The 12,903-nt window shown below is 53.2% G+C and overlaps 1 protein-coding gene across 1 annotated transcript in view; it reads left to right on the forward strand.

Annotated features, from left to right (window-relative positions):
• The window catches only part of LOC121844115 (dedicator of cytokinesis protein 1-like), a 73,008-nt gene that overhangs the window by 35,326 nt on the left and 24,779 nt on the right, over positions 1–12,903 (forward strand). Inside the window, exons 11-16 of the mRNA XM_042314006.1 lie at positions 500–608; positions 1,285–1,372; positions 1,842–2,160; positions 2,613–2,819; positions 5,879–6,174; positions 7,786–7,841. Coding sequence (XP_042169940.1) covers positions 500–608; positions 1,285–1,372; positions 1,842–2,160; positions 2,613–2,819; positions 5,879–6,174; positions 7,786–7,841 — 1,075 coding nt within the window. The remainder of the gene's footprint in view (positions 1–499; positions 609–1,284; positions 1,373–1,841; positions 2,161–2,612; positions 2,820–5,878; positions 6,175–7,785; positions 7,842–12,903) is intronic.

Here is a 12,903-nt window from a genome sequence, read left to right on the forward strand (position 1 = left end):
CTCCTGCTCTCTGCTCTCTCTCCTGCTCTCTGCTCTCTCCTCTCCCTCTGCTCTCTCTTCTCCTCCTCTCCTCTGCTCTCTCTCCTCCTCCTCTGCTCTCTCTCTCCCTCTTCTCCTCTCCTCTCCTCCTCTCTCTCTCCTCCTCTCCTCTCCTCCTCTCCTCTCTCCTCTCTCTCCTCTCTCTCTCCTCCTCTCTCTGCTCTCTCTCTCCCTCTTTCTCTCCTCTCCTCTCCTCTCTCTCTCTCCTCTCCTCTGCTCTCTCTCTGCTCTTTCTGCCCTCCTCTCTCTCCTCTCTCCCTCTCTCTGCTCTCTCCTCTCTCTCTGCCCTACTCTCCTCTCTCCTCTACTCTCCTCTCCTCTGCTCTCTCCTCTGCCCTCCTCTCCTCCTCTCCTCTCCTCTCTCTCTGGTGTTGTTCCTGTCATGTGCCTACTACAGGCTAGCGTTGGATGATGCTGTGCTTCGCCACAGGCAACTGAACATCTCCCGTTTTTCAACCAGGGTGGCGGGGGAGAGCGACTTTCTCCAGACCGTCATCAACAAGGTCATCGCCGCCAAGGAGGTCAACCACAAGGGACAAGGTAAAGTTAATGTACAGGGAGGTGGGGGGTGAGATGCTTGGAGTGGTACTGTGAGAGGGCAGGGAGGTTCTGTTGGGTGACGTTACTGTATGATATAGAATACAGTATGATATAGAATACAGTATGATATAGAATACAGTATGATACAGAATACAGTATGATACAGAATACAGTATGATACAGAATACAGTATGATATAGAATACAGTATGATATAGAATACAGTATGATATAGAATACAGTATGATATGAATACAGTATGATATAGAATACAGTACGATACAGAATACAGTATGATATAGAATACAGTATGATATAGAATACAGTATGATATAGAATACAGTATGATATAGAATACAGTATGATATAGAATACAGTACGATACAGAATACAGTACGATATAGAATACAGTATGATACAGAATACAGTATGATATAGAATACAGTATGATATAGAATACAGTATGAGGTATTTGGAATAAGGAGGCCAATCACAAAGAACATTTTAAAGTTACTGTGCAGGGAGGAATGATATGACAGGCCTTTTAACAGGCTTACTGTGCAGGCTTGGGGTCTGACTAAAGGGAATGATAAGGACGACGGGCCTGGGGTCTGACTAAAGGATGACAGGCCTGGGGTCTGACTAAAGGACGACAGGATGACGGGCCTGGGGTCTGACTAAGGACGACGGGCCTGGGGTCTGACAGATACAGGCCTGGGGTCTGACTAAAGGACGACGGGCCTGGGGTCTGACTAAAGGACGACGGGCCTGGGGTCTGACTAAACGGGCCTGGGGTCTGACTAAAGGATGACGGGCCTGGGGTCTGACTAAAGGACGACGGGCCTGGGGTCTGACTAAAGGACGACGGAATACCGGGTCTGACTAAAGGGACGACAGGCTTGGGGTCTGACTAAAGGAATACAGGCTTGGGGTCTGACTAAAGGGAGGACAGGCTTGGGGTCTGACTAAAGGACGACAGGCTTGGGGTCTGACTAAAGGACGACAGGCTTGGGGTCTGACTAAAGGGACGACGGGCCTGGGGTCTGACTAAAGGACGACGGGCCTGGGGTCTGACTAAAGGACGACGGGCCTGGGGTCTGACTAAAGGACGACAGGCCTGGGTTCTGACTAAAGGATGACGGGCCTGGGGTCTGACTAAAGGACGACAGGCCTGGGGTCTGACTAAAGGACGACGGGCCTGGGGTCTGACTAAACGGGCCTGGGGTCTGACTAAAGGATGACGGGCCTGGGGTCTGACTAAAGGACGACGGGCCTGGGGTCTGACTAAAGGACGACGGGCCCGGGGTCTGACTAAAGGACGACGGGCCCGGGGTCTGACTAAAGGACGACGGGCCCGGGGTCTGACTAAGGGACGACTGGCCCGGGGTCTGACTAAGGGACGACGGGCCCGGGGTCTGACTACGGGGCGACGGGCCCGGGGCGACGGGCCCCGGGGCCTGACGACGGGGCGACGGGCCCCGGGGCCTGACGACGGGGCGACGGGCCCCGGGCCTGACGACGGGCCCCGGGGCCTGACGACGGGCGACGGGCCCCGGGGGGACGGGCCCCGGGGCCTGAAAGGGCGACGGGCCCCGGGGCCTGACGACGGGGCGACGGGCCCCGGGGCCTGACGACGGGGCGACGGGCCCCGGGGCCTGACGACGGGCGAACGAGGGCGACGGGCCCCGGGGCCTGACGACGGGGCGACGGGCCCCGGGGCCTGACGACGGGGCGACGGGCCCCGGGGCCTGAAGACGGGGCGACGGGCCCCGGGGCCTGAAGACGGGGCGACGGGCCCCGGGGCCTGAAGACGGGGCGACGGGCCCCGGGGCCTGAAGACGGGGCGACGGGCCCCCGGGGCCTGAAGACGGGGCGACGGGGCCCCGGGGCCTGAAGACGGGGCGACGGGGCCCCGGGGCCTGAAGACGGGGCGACGGGGCCCCGGGGCCTGAAGACGGGGCGACGGGGCCCCGGGGCCTGAAGACGGGGCGACGGGGCCCCTGAAGACGGGGCGACGGGCCCCGGGGCCTGAAGACGGGCGCGGGCCCGGGGCCTGAAGACGGGGCGACGGGCCCTGACGGCGGGGCGACGGGGCCTGACGACGGGCGACGGGCCTGACTGGACGGGCCGACGCCGGGGCGGGCCCGGGCCTGACGACGGGCGACGGGCCCGGGGCCTGGACGACGGGGCGGCGGGCCCGGGGCCTGGCGACGGGCGACGGGCCCGGGGCCTGACGACGGGGCGACGGGCCATTTTCCAATACTGTACATGTGTTAGTAACAGCTCTTGGATTGACATGTCATGCTTTAGTAGAACCCAGACCACCTGAAGAGGGTTTTGTAGAAGGAGGAGAACAGCCTCTGTGGTGTTGTCATGTTGAATGGCTTTAGACCCCAGACCACCTGAAGAGGGTTTTGTAGAAGGAGAACAGCCTCTGTGGTGTTGTCATGTTGAATGGCTTTAGACCCCAGACCACCTGAAGAGGGTTTTGTAGAGGGAGGAGAACAGCCTCTGTGTGGTCATGTGAATGGTAGACCCCAGACCACCTGAAGGAGGGTTTTGTAGAGGGAGGAGAACAGCCTCTGTGGTGTTGTCATGTTGAATGGCTTTAGACCCCAGACCACCTGAAGAGGGTTTTGTAGAGGGAGGAGAACAGCCTCTGTGGTGTTGTCATGTTGAATGGCTTTAGACCCCAGACCACCTGAAGAGGGTTTTGTAGAGGGAGGAGAACAGCCTCTGTGGTGTTGTCATGTTGAATGGCTTTAGACCCCAGACCACCTGAAGAGGGTTTTGTAGAGGGAGGAGAACAGCCGCTGTGGTGTTGTCATGTTGAATGAAGTAGAGGTCAGATCCACTCGGTCATCCCTGGTCAAGGAATCACACAGAGCACAGTGAGGACTCAGCGGTGTGTGTGGGTGGCTAGGTGTTGTGTGTGTGTGTGTGTTGCCAAGGACATACACAGAGCACAGTGAGGACTCAGCGGTGTCTGTGTGTGTGTGTGTGTGGGTAGGTGTTGTGTGTGTCGCCAAGGAGATACACAGAGCACAGTGAGGACTCAGTCGTGTGTGTGTGTGTGGGTAGGTGTGTGTGTGTGTCGCCAAGGAGATACACAGAGCACAGTGAGGACTCAGCGGTGTCTGTGTGTAGGTAGGTGTTGTGTGTGTGTGTGTGTGTGTGTGTGTGTGTCGCCAAGGAGATACACAGCCTTTATTATGGACCTTTCAACAGTCAGAGGAGAGGAGAGAGGAGGGAGAGGAGAGGAGAGGAGAGGAGAGGAGGAGGGAGGAGAGGAGGAGGGGAGAGGAGAGGAGAGGAGAGGAGAGAGGAGAGGAGAGGAGAGGAGAGGAGAGGAGAGGGAGGGCTGGCTGTTCCCTTTCTGAGTCAAAATTCAAGCCCAGATCTACCTCTCAGACGTTTTGACTTTAAATAACATAAGCCTATGCAACATGAACCAATTAAAGACAGTTCTGTAGTAATGAGGTTTTGTGCCGTGAGCTACAGACCCAGTATATCATCACTCCAGACCCAGTATATCATCACCACATATTGGTCCATTTGGTTTAAGAGGAGACAGACCCTCAGACAGACTGACCTCCTCTGTTGACAGGTCCCACTGTCTCTCTGACTGTGTTTCAAACGTCACCTCTTTTTCATACATAGTGAACTACGGGCCCTGGTCAAAAGTAGTGCACTTCATAGGGAATAAGGGGGGGCGCAATTGCCTATTCCATAGGGATTAGGGGGGCCAATTGGGATGCAACCTCGGTCTACAGGCCAAATGACCACAGGATGTTCCAGCTCTGTGTTGTGTTTCAGAACGATGTAAATGTTGTGTCTGATATGACCCATATTACCTGAAGGAAGCAGTTACACACTGACCAGATGAACAGAATTAACTGCAGGATGTTTTCAGGTTTTATATGTGGAACACTGTAAAACTATGTTTAGTTACCATAGAAACACCTCTTCATAAACTCGGAAGGGTCATTTTCCTGAAGTAGAAAACATTGTGTGACTTGTCTCCAGCTGACAAATTTAGACTCCTTGACCTCCGGCAATTAGTCTTGGTTGTCATACCGACTGGAGGTTCCCACTGAGATAGTCATATGTTGGTAGTAGCTTCCTTAACAACGGTCTCTAGTCCCTCCCTCCCTGTTCCCAGGTCTGTTGAGATCGTCATATGTTGGTAGTAGCTTCCTTAACAACGGTCTCTAGTCCCTCCCTCCCTGTTCCCAGGTCTGTTGAGATCGTCATATGTTGGTAGTAGCTTCCTTAACAACGGTCTCTAGTCCCTCCCTCCCTGTTCCCAGGTCTGTTGAGATCGTCATATGTTGGTAGTAGCTTCCTTAACAACGGTCTCTAGTCCCTCCCTCCCTGTTCCCAGGTCTGTTGAGATCGTCATATGTTGGTAGTAGCTTCCTTAACAACGGTCTCTAGTCCCTCCCTCCCTGTTCCCAGGTCTGTTGAGATCGTCATATGTTGGTAGTAGCTTCCTTAACAACGGTCTCTAGTCCCTCCCTCCCTGTTCCCAGGTCTGTTGAGATCGTCATATGTTGGTAGTAGCTTCCTTAACAACGGTCTCTACTCCCTCCCTCCCTGTTCCCAGGTCTGTTGAGATCGTCATATGTTGGTAGTAGCTTCCTTAACAACGGTCTCTACTCCCTCCCTCCCTGTTCCCAGGTCTGTTGAGATCGTCATATGTTGGTAGTAGCTTCCTTAACAACGGTCTCTAGTCCCTCCCTCCCTGTTCCCAGGTCTGTTGAGATCGTCATATGTTGGTAGTAGCTTCCTTAACAACGGTCTCTAGTCCCTCCCTCCCTGTTCCCAGGTCTGTTGAGATCGTCATATGTTGGTAGCTTCCTTAACAACGGCTTCCCTCCCTCCCTAACAACGGTCTCTAGTCCCTCCCCCTCCCTGTTCCCAGGTCTGTTGAGATCCATATGTTGGTAGTAGCTTCCTTAACAACGGTCTCTAGTCCCTCCCTGGTCTGTTCCCAGGTCTGTTGAGATCGTCATATGTTGGTAGTAGCTTCCTTAACAACGGTCTCTAGTCCCTCCCTCCCTGTTCCCAGGTCTGTTGAGATCGTCATATGTTGGTAGTAGCTTCCTTAACAACGGTCTCTCTAGTCCCTCCCTCCCTGTTCCCAGGTCTGTTGAGATCGTCATATGTTGGTAGTAGCTTCCTTAATGTTGGTAGTAGCTTCCAACGGTCTCTACTCCCCTCCCTCCCTGTTCCCAGGTCTGTTGGTGACTCTGAAACTGCTTGATTTGACTGATAACCGGGTGATATCCTGTTCCCAGGTCTGGGGTGACTTCTCAACTGGCTGACCATATCCACAGATCCAGGCCCCTCAGATGGCTTCCCGGAGATCATCAGCCAGGTAGCATCATGATCCATTCAGAGATCATCATACCAGGTAGCATCATGATCCATTCAGAGATCGTCATACCAGGTAGCATCATGATCCATTCAGAGATCGTCATACCAGGTAGCATCATGATCCATTCAGAGATCGTCATACCAGGTAGCATCATGATCCATTCAGAGATCGTCATACCAGGTAGCATCATGATCCATTCAGAGATCGTCATACCAGGTAGCATCATGATCCATTCAGATATCGTCATACCAGGTAGCATCATGATCCATTCAGATATCGTCAGGCCAGGTAGTTTTCTCCCTCTCTACCACACCTACTGTCTCTAACGCTGAACGGACATTTACTCTTGAGGTGCTGACCTGTTGCACCCTCTACAACCACTGTGATTATTATTATTTGACCCTGCTGGTCATTTATGAACATTTGAACATATTGGCCATATTCTGCTATAATCTCCACCCGGCACAGCCAGAAGAGGACTGGCCACCCCTCATAGCCTGGTTCCTCTCTAGGTTTCTTCCTAGAGTTCTGGCCTTTCTAGGGAGTTTTTCCTAGCCACCGTGCTTCTACACCTGCATTGCTTGCTGTTTGGGGTTTTAGGCTGGGTTTCTGTACAGCACTTTGAGATATCAGCTGATGTAAGAAGGGCTTTATAAATACATGTGTTTGATTGATTGATAGTACCATGCCCTCTTTCCACTGTGACATTCACACCGGTGTTAGACTCTATATATGGTCCTAGTCTGACTTGGGGCCAAATTGGGACACGACCCTTTGTCAGTGAGGTCCACGTACAGCATGCAGGTCTACAGTTAGGACACGACCCTTTGTCAGTGAGGTCCACATTCAGCATGCAGGTCTACAGTTAGGACACGACCCTTTGTCAGTGAGGTCCACGTTCAGCATGCAGGTCTACAGTTAGGACACGACCCTTTGTCAGTGAGGTCCACGTTCAGCATGCAGGTCTACAGTTAGGACACGACCCTTTGTCAGTGAGGTCCACGTTCAGCATGCAGGTCTACAGTTGTCAGTGAGGTCCACGTTCAGCATGCAGGTCTACAGTTAGGACATGACCCTTTGTCAGTGAGGTCCACGTTCAGCATGCAGGTCTACAGTCAGGACACGACCCTTGTCAGTGAGGAGTTTGCAGGTCTACAGTTAGGACACGACCCTTTGTCAGTGAGGTCCACGTTCAGCATGCAGGTCTACAGTTAGGACACGACCCTTTGTCAGTGAGGTCCACGTTCAGCATGCAGGTCTACAGTTAGGACACGACCCTTTGTCAGTGAGGTCCACGTTCAGCATGCAGGTCTACAGAATTAGGACACGACCCTTTGTCAGTGAGGTCCACGTTCAGCATGCAGGACGGAAACCCTTTGAAACTGCATGAGGTATTGTCAGTGAGGTCCACGTTCAGCATGCAGGTCTACACACGACCCTTTGTCAGTGAGGATGCATGAAGGAAAGTTGGACAGACCCTTTGTCAGTGAGGTCCACGTTCAGCATGCAGGTCTACAGTGGACCCTTTGTCAGTGAGGTCTCAGCTGTCTACAGTTAGGACACGACCCTTTGTCAGTGAGGTCCCGTTCAGCATGCAGGTCTACAGTTAGACACGACCCTTTGTCAGTGAGGTCCACGTTTTCAGCATGCAGGTCTACAGTTTGACCCTTTGTCAGTGAGGTCCACGTTCAGCATGCAGGTCTACAGTCAGGACATGACCCTTTGTCAGTGAGGTCCACGTACAGCATGCAGGTCTACAGTCAGGACACGACCCTTTGTCAGTGAGGTGTGTGTGTGTACTCATAAGCCTGTTTTGTTTCCCCTCAGGTGACGTTCTGTCCATCTCGTGGTCCCTGGTTCAGGGAGAGTTTGACCTGCTGCAAGTTCAGCTCTCTGGGGAAAGAAACTTCTGTCCACACACACACACACAGGGATGGAAGGAAAGTGGAGGTTTGACTGCGAATGGATGTTGGTTCAGCTTTTTGAGGAAAGTTCTGTCCACCTCGTGGTCCGTTTTCTAGAGGTTTGACCTGCTGTAGTTGAGCTCTTGGGAAAGTTCTGTCCACCTCGTGGTCTGTTTTCTAGAGGTTTGACCTGCTGTAGTTCAGCTCTCTCTGGGGAAAGTTCTGTCCACCTCGTGATCCATTTTCTAGAGGTTTGACCTGCTGTAGTTCAGCTCTGGGAAAGTTCTGTCCACCTCGTGATCCATTTTCTAGAGGTTTGACCTGCTGTAGTTCAGCTCTGAGGAAAGTTCTGTCCACCTCGTGATCCGTTTTCTAGAGGTTTGACCTGCTGTAGTTCAGCTCTGAGGAAAGCCAAACCCTGTGATTTAAGAATGCTGACCAGACCTGACTGCTATTTCTCAATGCTTGGCTATCAGCTTACTGTAGTCCATCAATTCTCAAAAAAATACGTGAACGCCAGACAAATGACCATCCTTCTTTAACCCGTCTCCTCCTCTTCATCTACACTGAGTGAAGTGGATCAGTGACATCAATAAGGGATCATATCTTTCACCTGGATTCACCTGGTCAGGCTGTCATGGAAAGAGCAGGTGTTCCTAATGTTTTGTCCACTCTGTGTGTAACATAGTAAAACTACCAACACTACAGTGTTACACAGTGCTAGCCAGCAGGCTCCTCCCATCCCATCAATGCTCCAGTGTTACACAGTGCTAGCCAGCAGGCTCCTCCCATCCCATCAATGCTACAGTGTTACACAGTGCTAGCCAGCAGGCTCCTCCCATCCCATCAATGCTACAGTGTTACACAGTGCTAGCCAGCAGGCTCCTCCCATCCCATCAATGCTACAGTGTTACACAGTGCTAGCCAGCAGGCTCCTCCCATCCCATCAATGCTACAGTGTTACACAGTGCTAGCCAGCAGGCTCCTCCCATCCCATCAATGCTACAGTGTTACACAGTGCTAGCCAGCAGGCTCCTCCCATCCCATCAATGCTACAGTGTTACACAGTGCTAGCCAGCAGGCTCCTCCCATCCCATCAATGCTACAGTGTTACACAGTGCTAGCCAGCAGGCTCCTCCCATCCCATCAATGCTACAGTGTTACACAGTGCTAGTCAGCAGGCTCCTCCCATCCCATCAATGCTACAGTGTTACACAGTGCTAGCCAGCAGGCTCCTCCCATCCCATCAATGCTACAGTGTTACACAGTGCTGGCCAGCAGGCTCCTCCCATCCCATCAATGCTACAGTGTTACACAGTGCTAGCCAGCAGGCTCCTCCCATCCCATCAATGCTCCAGTGTTACACAGTGCTAGCCAGCAGGCTCCTCCCATCCCATCAATGCTACAGTGTTACACAGTGCTAGCCAGCAGGCTCCTCCCATCCCATCAATGCTACAGTGTTACACAGTGCTAGCCAGCAGGCTCCTCCCATCCCATCAATGCTACAGTGTTACACAGTGCTAGCCAGCAGGCTCCTCCCATCCCATCAATGCTACAGTGTTACACAGTGCTAGCCAGCAGGCTCCTCCCATCCCATCAATGCTACAGTGTTACACAGTGCTAGCCAGCAGGCTCCTCCCATCCCATCAATGCTACAGTGTTACACAGTGCTAGCCAGCAGGCTCCTCCCATCCCATCAATGCTACAGTGTTACACAGTGCTAGCCAGCAGGCTCAGGCTCCCATCCCATCAATGCTACAGTGTTACACAGTGCTAGCCAGCAGGCTCCTCCCATCCCATCAATGCTACAGTGTTACACAGTGCTAGCCAGCAGGCTCCTCCCATCCCATCAATGCTACAGTGTTACACAGTGCTAGCCAGCAGGCTCCTCCCATCCCATCAATGCTACAGTGTTACACAGTGCTAGCCAGCAGGCTCCTCCCATCCCATCAATGCTACAGTGTTACACAGTGCTAGCCAGCAGGCTCCTCCCATCCCATCAATGCTACAGTGTTACACAGTGCTAGCCAGCAGGCTCCTCCCATCCCATCAATGCTACAGTGTTACACAGTGCTAGCCAGCAGGCTCCTCCCATCCCATCAATGCTACAGTGTTACACAGTGCTAGCCAGCAGGCTCCTCCCATCCCATCAATGCTACAGTGTTACACAGTGCTAGCCAGCAGGCTCCTCCCATCCCATCAATGCTACAGTGTTACACAGTGCTAGCCAGCAGGCTCCTCCCATCCCATCAATGCTACAGTGTTACACAGTGCTCCCATCCCATCATGCAGGCTCCTCCCATCCCATCAATGCTACAGTGTTACACAGTGCTAGCCAGCAGGCTCCTCCCATCCCATCAATGCTACAGTGTTACACAGTGCTAGCCAGCAGGCTCCTCCCATCCCATCAATGCTACAGTGTTACACAGTGCTAGCCAGCAGGCTCCTCCCATCCCATCAATGCTACAGTGTTACACAGTGCTAGCCAGCAGGCTCCTCCCATCCCATCAATGCTACAGTGTTACACAGTGCTAGCCAGCAGGCTCCTCCCATCCCATCAATGCTACAGTGTTACACAGTGCTAGCCAGCAGGCTCCTCCCATCCCATCAATGCTGCAGTGTTACACAGTGCTCCAGTGTTACACAGTGCTAGCCAGCAGGCTCCTCCCATCCCATCAATGCTACAGTGTTACACAGTGCTAGCCAGCAGGCTCCTCCCATCCCATCAATGCTACAGTGTTACACAGTGCTAGCCAGCAGGCTCCTCCCATCCCATCAATGCTACAGTGTTACACAGTGCTAGCCAGCAGGCTCCTCCCATCCCATCAATGCTCCAGTGTTACACAGTGCTAGCCAGCAGGCTCCTCCCATCCCATCAATGCTCCAGTGTTACACAGTGCTAGCCAGCAGGCTCCTCCCATCCCATCAATGCTACAGTGTTACACAGTGCTAGCCAGCAGGCTCCTCCCATCCCATCAATGCTCCAGTGTTACACAGTGCTAGCCAGCAGGCTCCTCCCATCCCATCAATGCTACAGTGTTACACAGTGCTAGCCAGCAGGCTCCTCCCATCCCATCAATGCTCCAGTGTTACACAGTGCTAGCCAGCAGGCTCCTCCCAACCCATCTCAATCAGCTACACTTCAGAGGTACTTCATTTGCATATAATCATGTTGATCATCTTCATCCTCTCTTCCAGAGTCAGGGCTGAGCTCGGCAGTAGAGACTAGGGCCTAATCATTAACATCTCTTCCAGTGTCTGGGGTGAGCTCGGCAGTAGAGACTAGGGCCTAATCATTAACATCTCTTCCAGAGTCAGGGCTGAGCTCGGCAGTAGAGACTAGGGCCTAATCATTAACGTCTCTTCCAGAGTCTGGGGTGAGCTCGGCAGTAGAGACTAGGGCCTAATCATTAACGTCTCTTCCAGAGTCTGGGCTGAGCTCGGCAGTAGAGACTAGGGCCTAATCATTAACGTCTCTTCCAGAGTCTGGGGTGAGCTCGGCAGTAGAGACTAGGGCCTAATCATTAACGTCTCTTCCAGAGTCTGGGGTGAGCTCGGCAGTAGAGACTAGGGCCTAATCATTAACATCCCTTCCAGAGTCTGGGGTGAGCTCGGTAGTAGAGGCTAGGGCCTAATCATTAACATCTCTTCCAGTGTCTGGGCTGAGCTCGGCAGTAGAGACTAGGGCCTAATCATTAACGTCTCTTCCAGAGTCTGGGCTGATCCCGGCAGTAGAGACTAGGGCCTAATCATTAACGTCTCTTCCAGAGTCTGGGGTGAGCTCGGCAGTAGAGACTAAGGCCTAATCATTAACGTCTCTTCCAGAGTCAGGGCTGAGCTCGGCAGTAGAGACTAGGGCCTAATCATTAACGTCTCTTCCAGAGTCTGGGGTGAGCTCGGCAGTAGAGACTAGGGCCTAATCATTAACATCTCTTCCAGAGTCTGGGCTGAGCTCGGCAGTAGAGACTAGGGCCTAATCATTAACGTCTCTTCCAGAGTCTGGGGTGAGCTCAGTAGAGACTAGGGCCTAATCATTAATGTCTCTTCCAGAGTCTGGGGTGAGCTCGGCAGTAGAGACTAGGGCCTAATCATTAACATCCCTTCCAGAGTCTGGGGTGAGCTCGGTAGTAGAGGCTAGGGCCTAATCATTAACATCTCTTCCAGTGTCTGGGCTGAGCTCGGCAGTAGAGACTAGGCCTAATCATTAACGTCTCTTCCAGAGTCTGGGCTGATCCCGGCAGTAGAGACTAAGGCCTAATCATTAACGTCTCTTCCAGAGTCTGGGCTGAGCTGGGCAGTAGAGACTAGGCCTAATCATTAACGTCTCTTCCAGAGTCAGGGCTGAGCCCAGTAGAGACTAAGGCCTAATCATTAACGTCTCTTCCCAGGGCTCTCAGTCTGGGTCTCTTCCAGAGTCTGGGGTGAGCTCGGCAGTAGAGACTAGGGCCTAATCATTAACATCTCTTCCAGAGTCTGGGGTGAGCTCGGTAGTAGAGGCTAGGGCCTAATCATTAACATCTCTTCCATAGTCTGGGCTCTCGGTAGTAGAGGCTAGGGCCTAATCATTAACATCTCTTCCATAGTCTGGGCTGAGCTCGGCAGTCTCACACCATATCCTTCCCATCTCTCTGGGTCTGATATCCTGTAGCCCAGACCCCCACACCATATCCCTCCCATCTCTCTGGGTCTGATATCCTGTAGCCCAGACCCCCACACCATATCCCTCCCATCTCTCTGGGTCTGATATCCTGTAGTCCAGACCCCCACACCATATCCCTCCCATCTCTCTGGGTCTGCTTTCCTGCAGCCCAGACCCCACACCATATCCCTCCCATCTCTCTGGGTCTGCTTTCCTGCAGCCCAGACCCCCACACCATATCCCTCCCATCTCTCTGGGTCTGCTTTCCTGCAGCCCAGACCCCCCACACCATATCCCTCCCATCTCTCTGGGTCTGCTTTCCTGCAGCCCAGACCCCCACACCATATCCCTCCCATCTCTCTGGGTCTGCTTTCCTGCAGCCCAGACCCCCACACCATATCC

Source organism: Oncorhynchus tshawytscha, unplaced genomic scaffold, assembly GCF_018296145.1.
Source record: "Oncorhynchus tshawytscha isolate Ot180627B unplaced genomic scaffold, Otsh_v2.0 Un_contig_11484_pilon_pilon, whole genome shotgun sequence".
Lineage (NCBI taxonomy): Eukaryota > Metazoa > Chordata > Actinopteri > Salmoniformes > Salmonidae > Oncorhynchus > Oncorhynchus tshawytscha.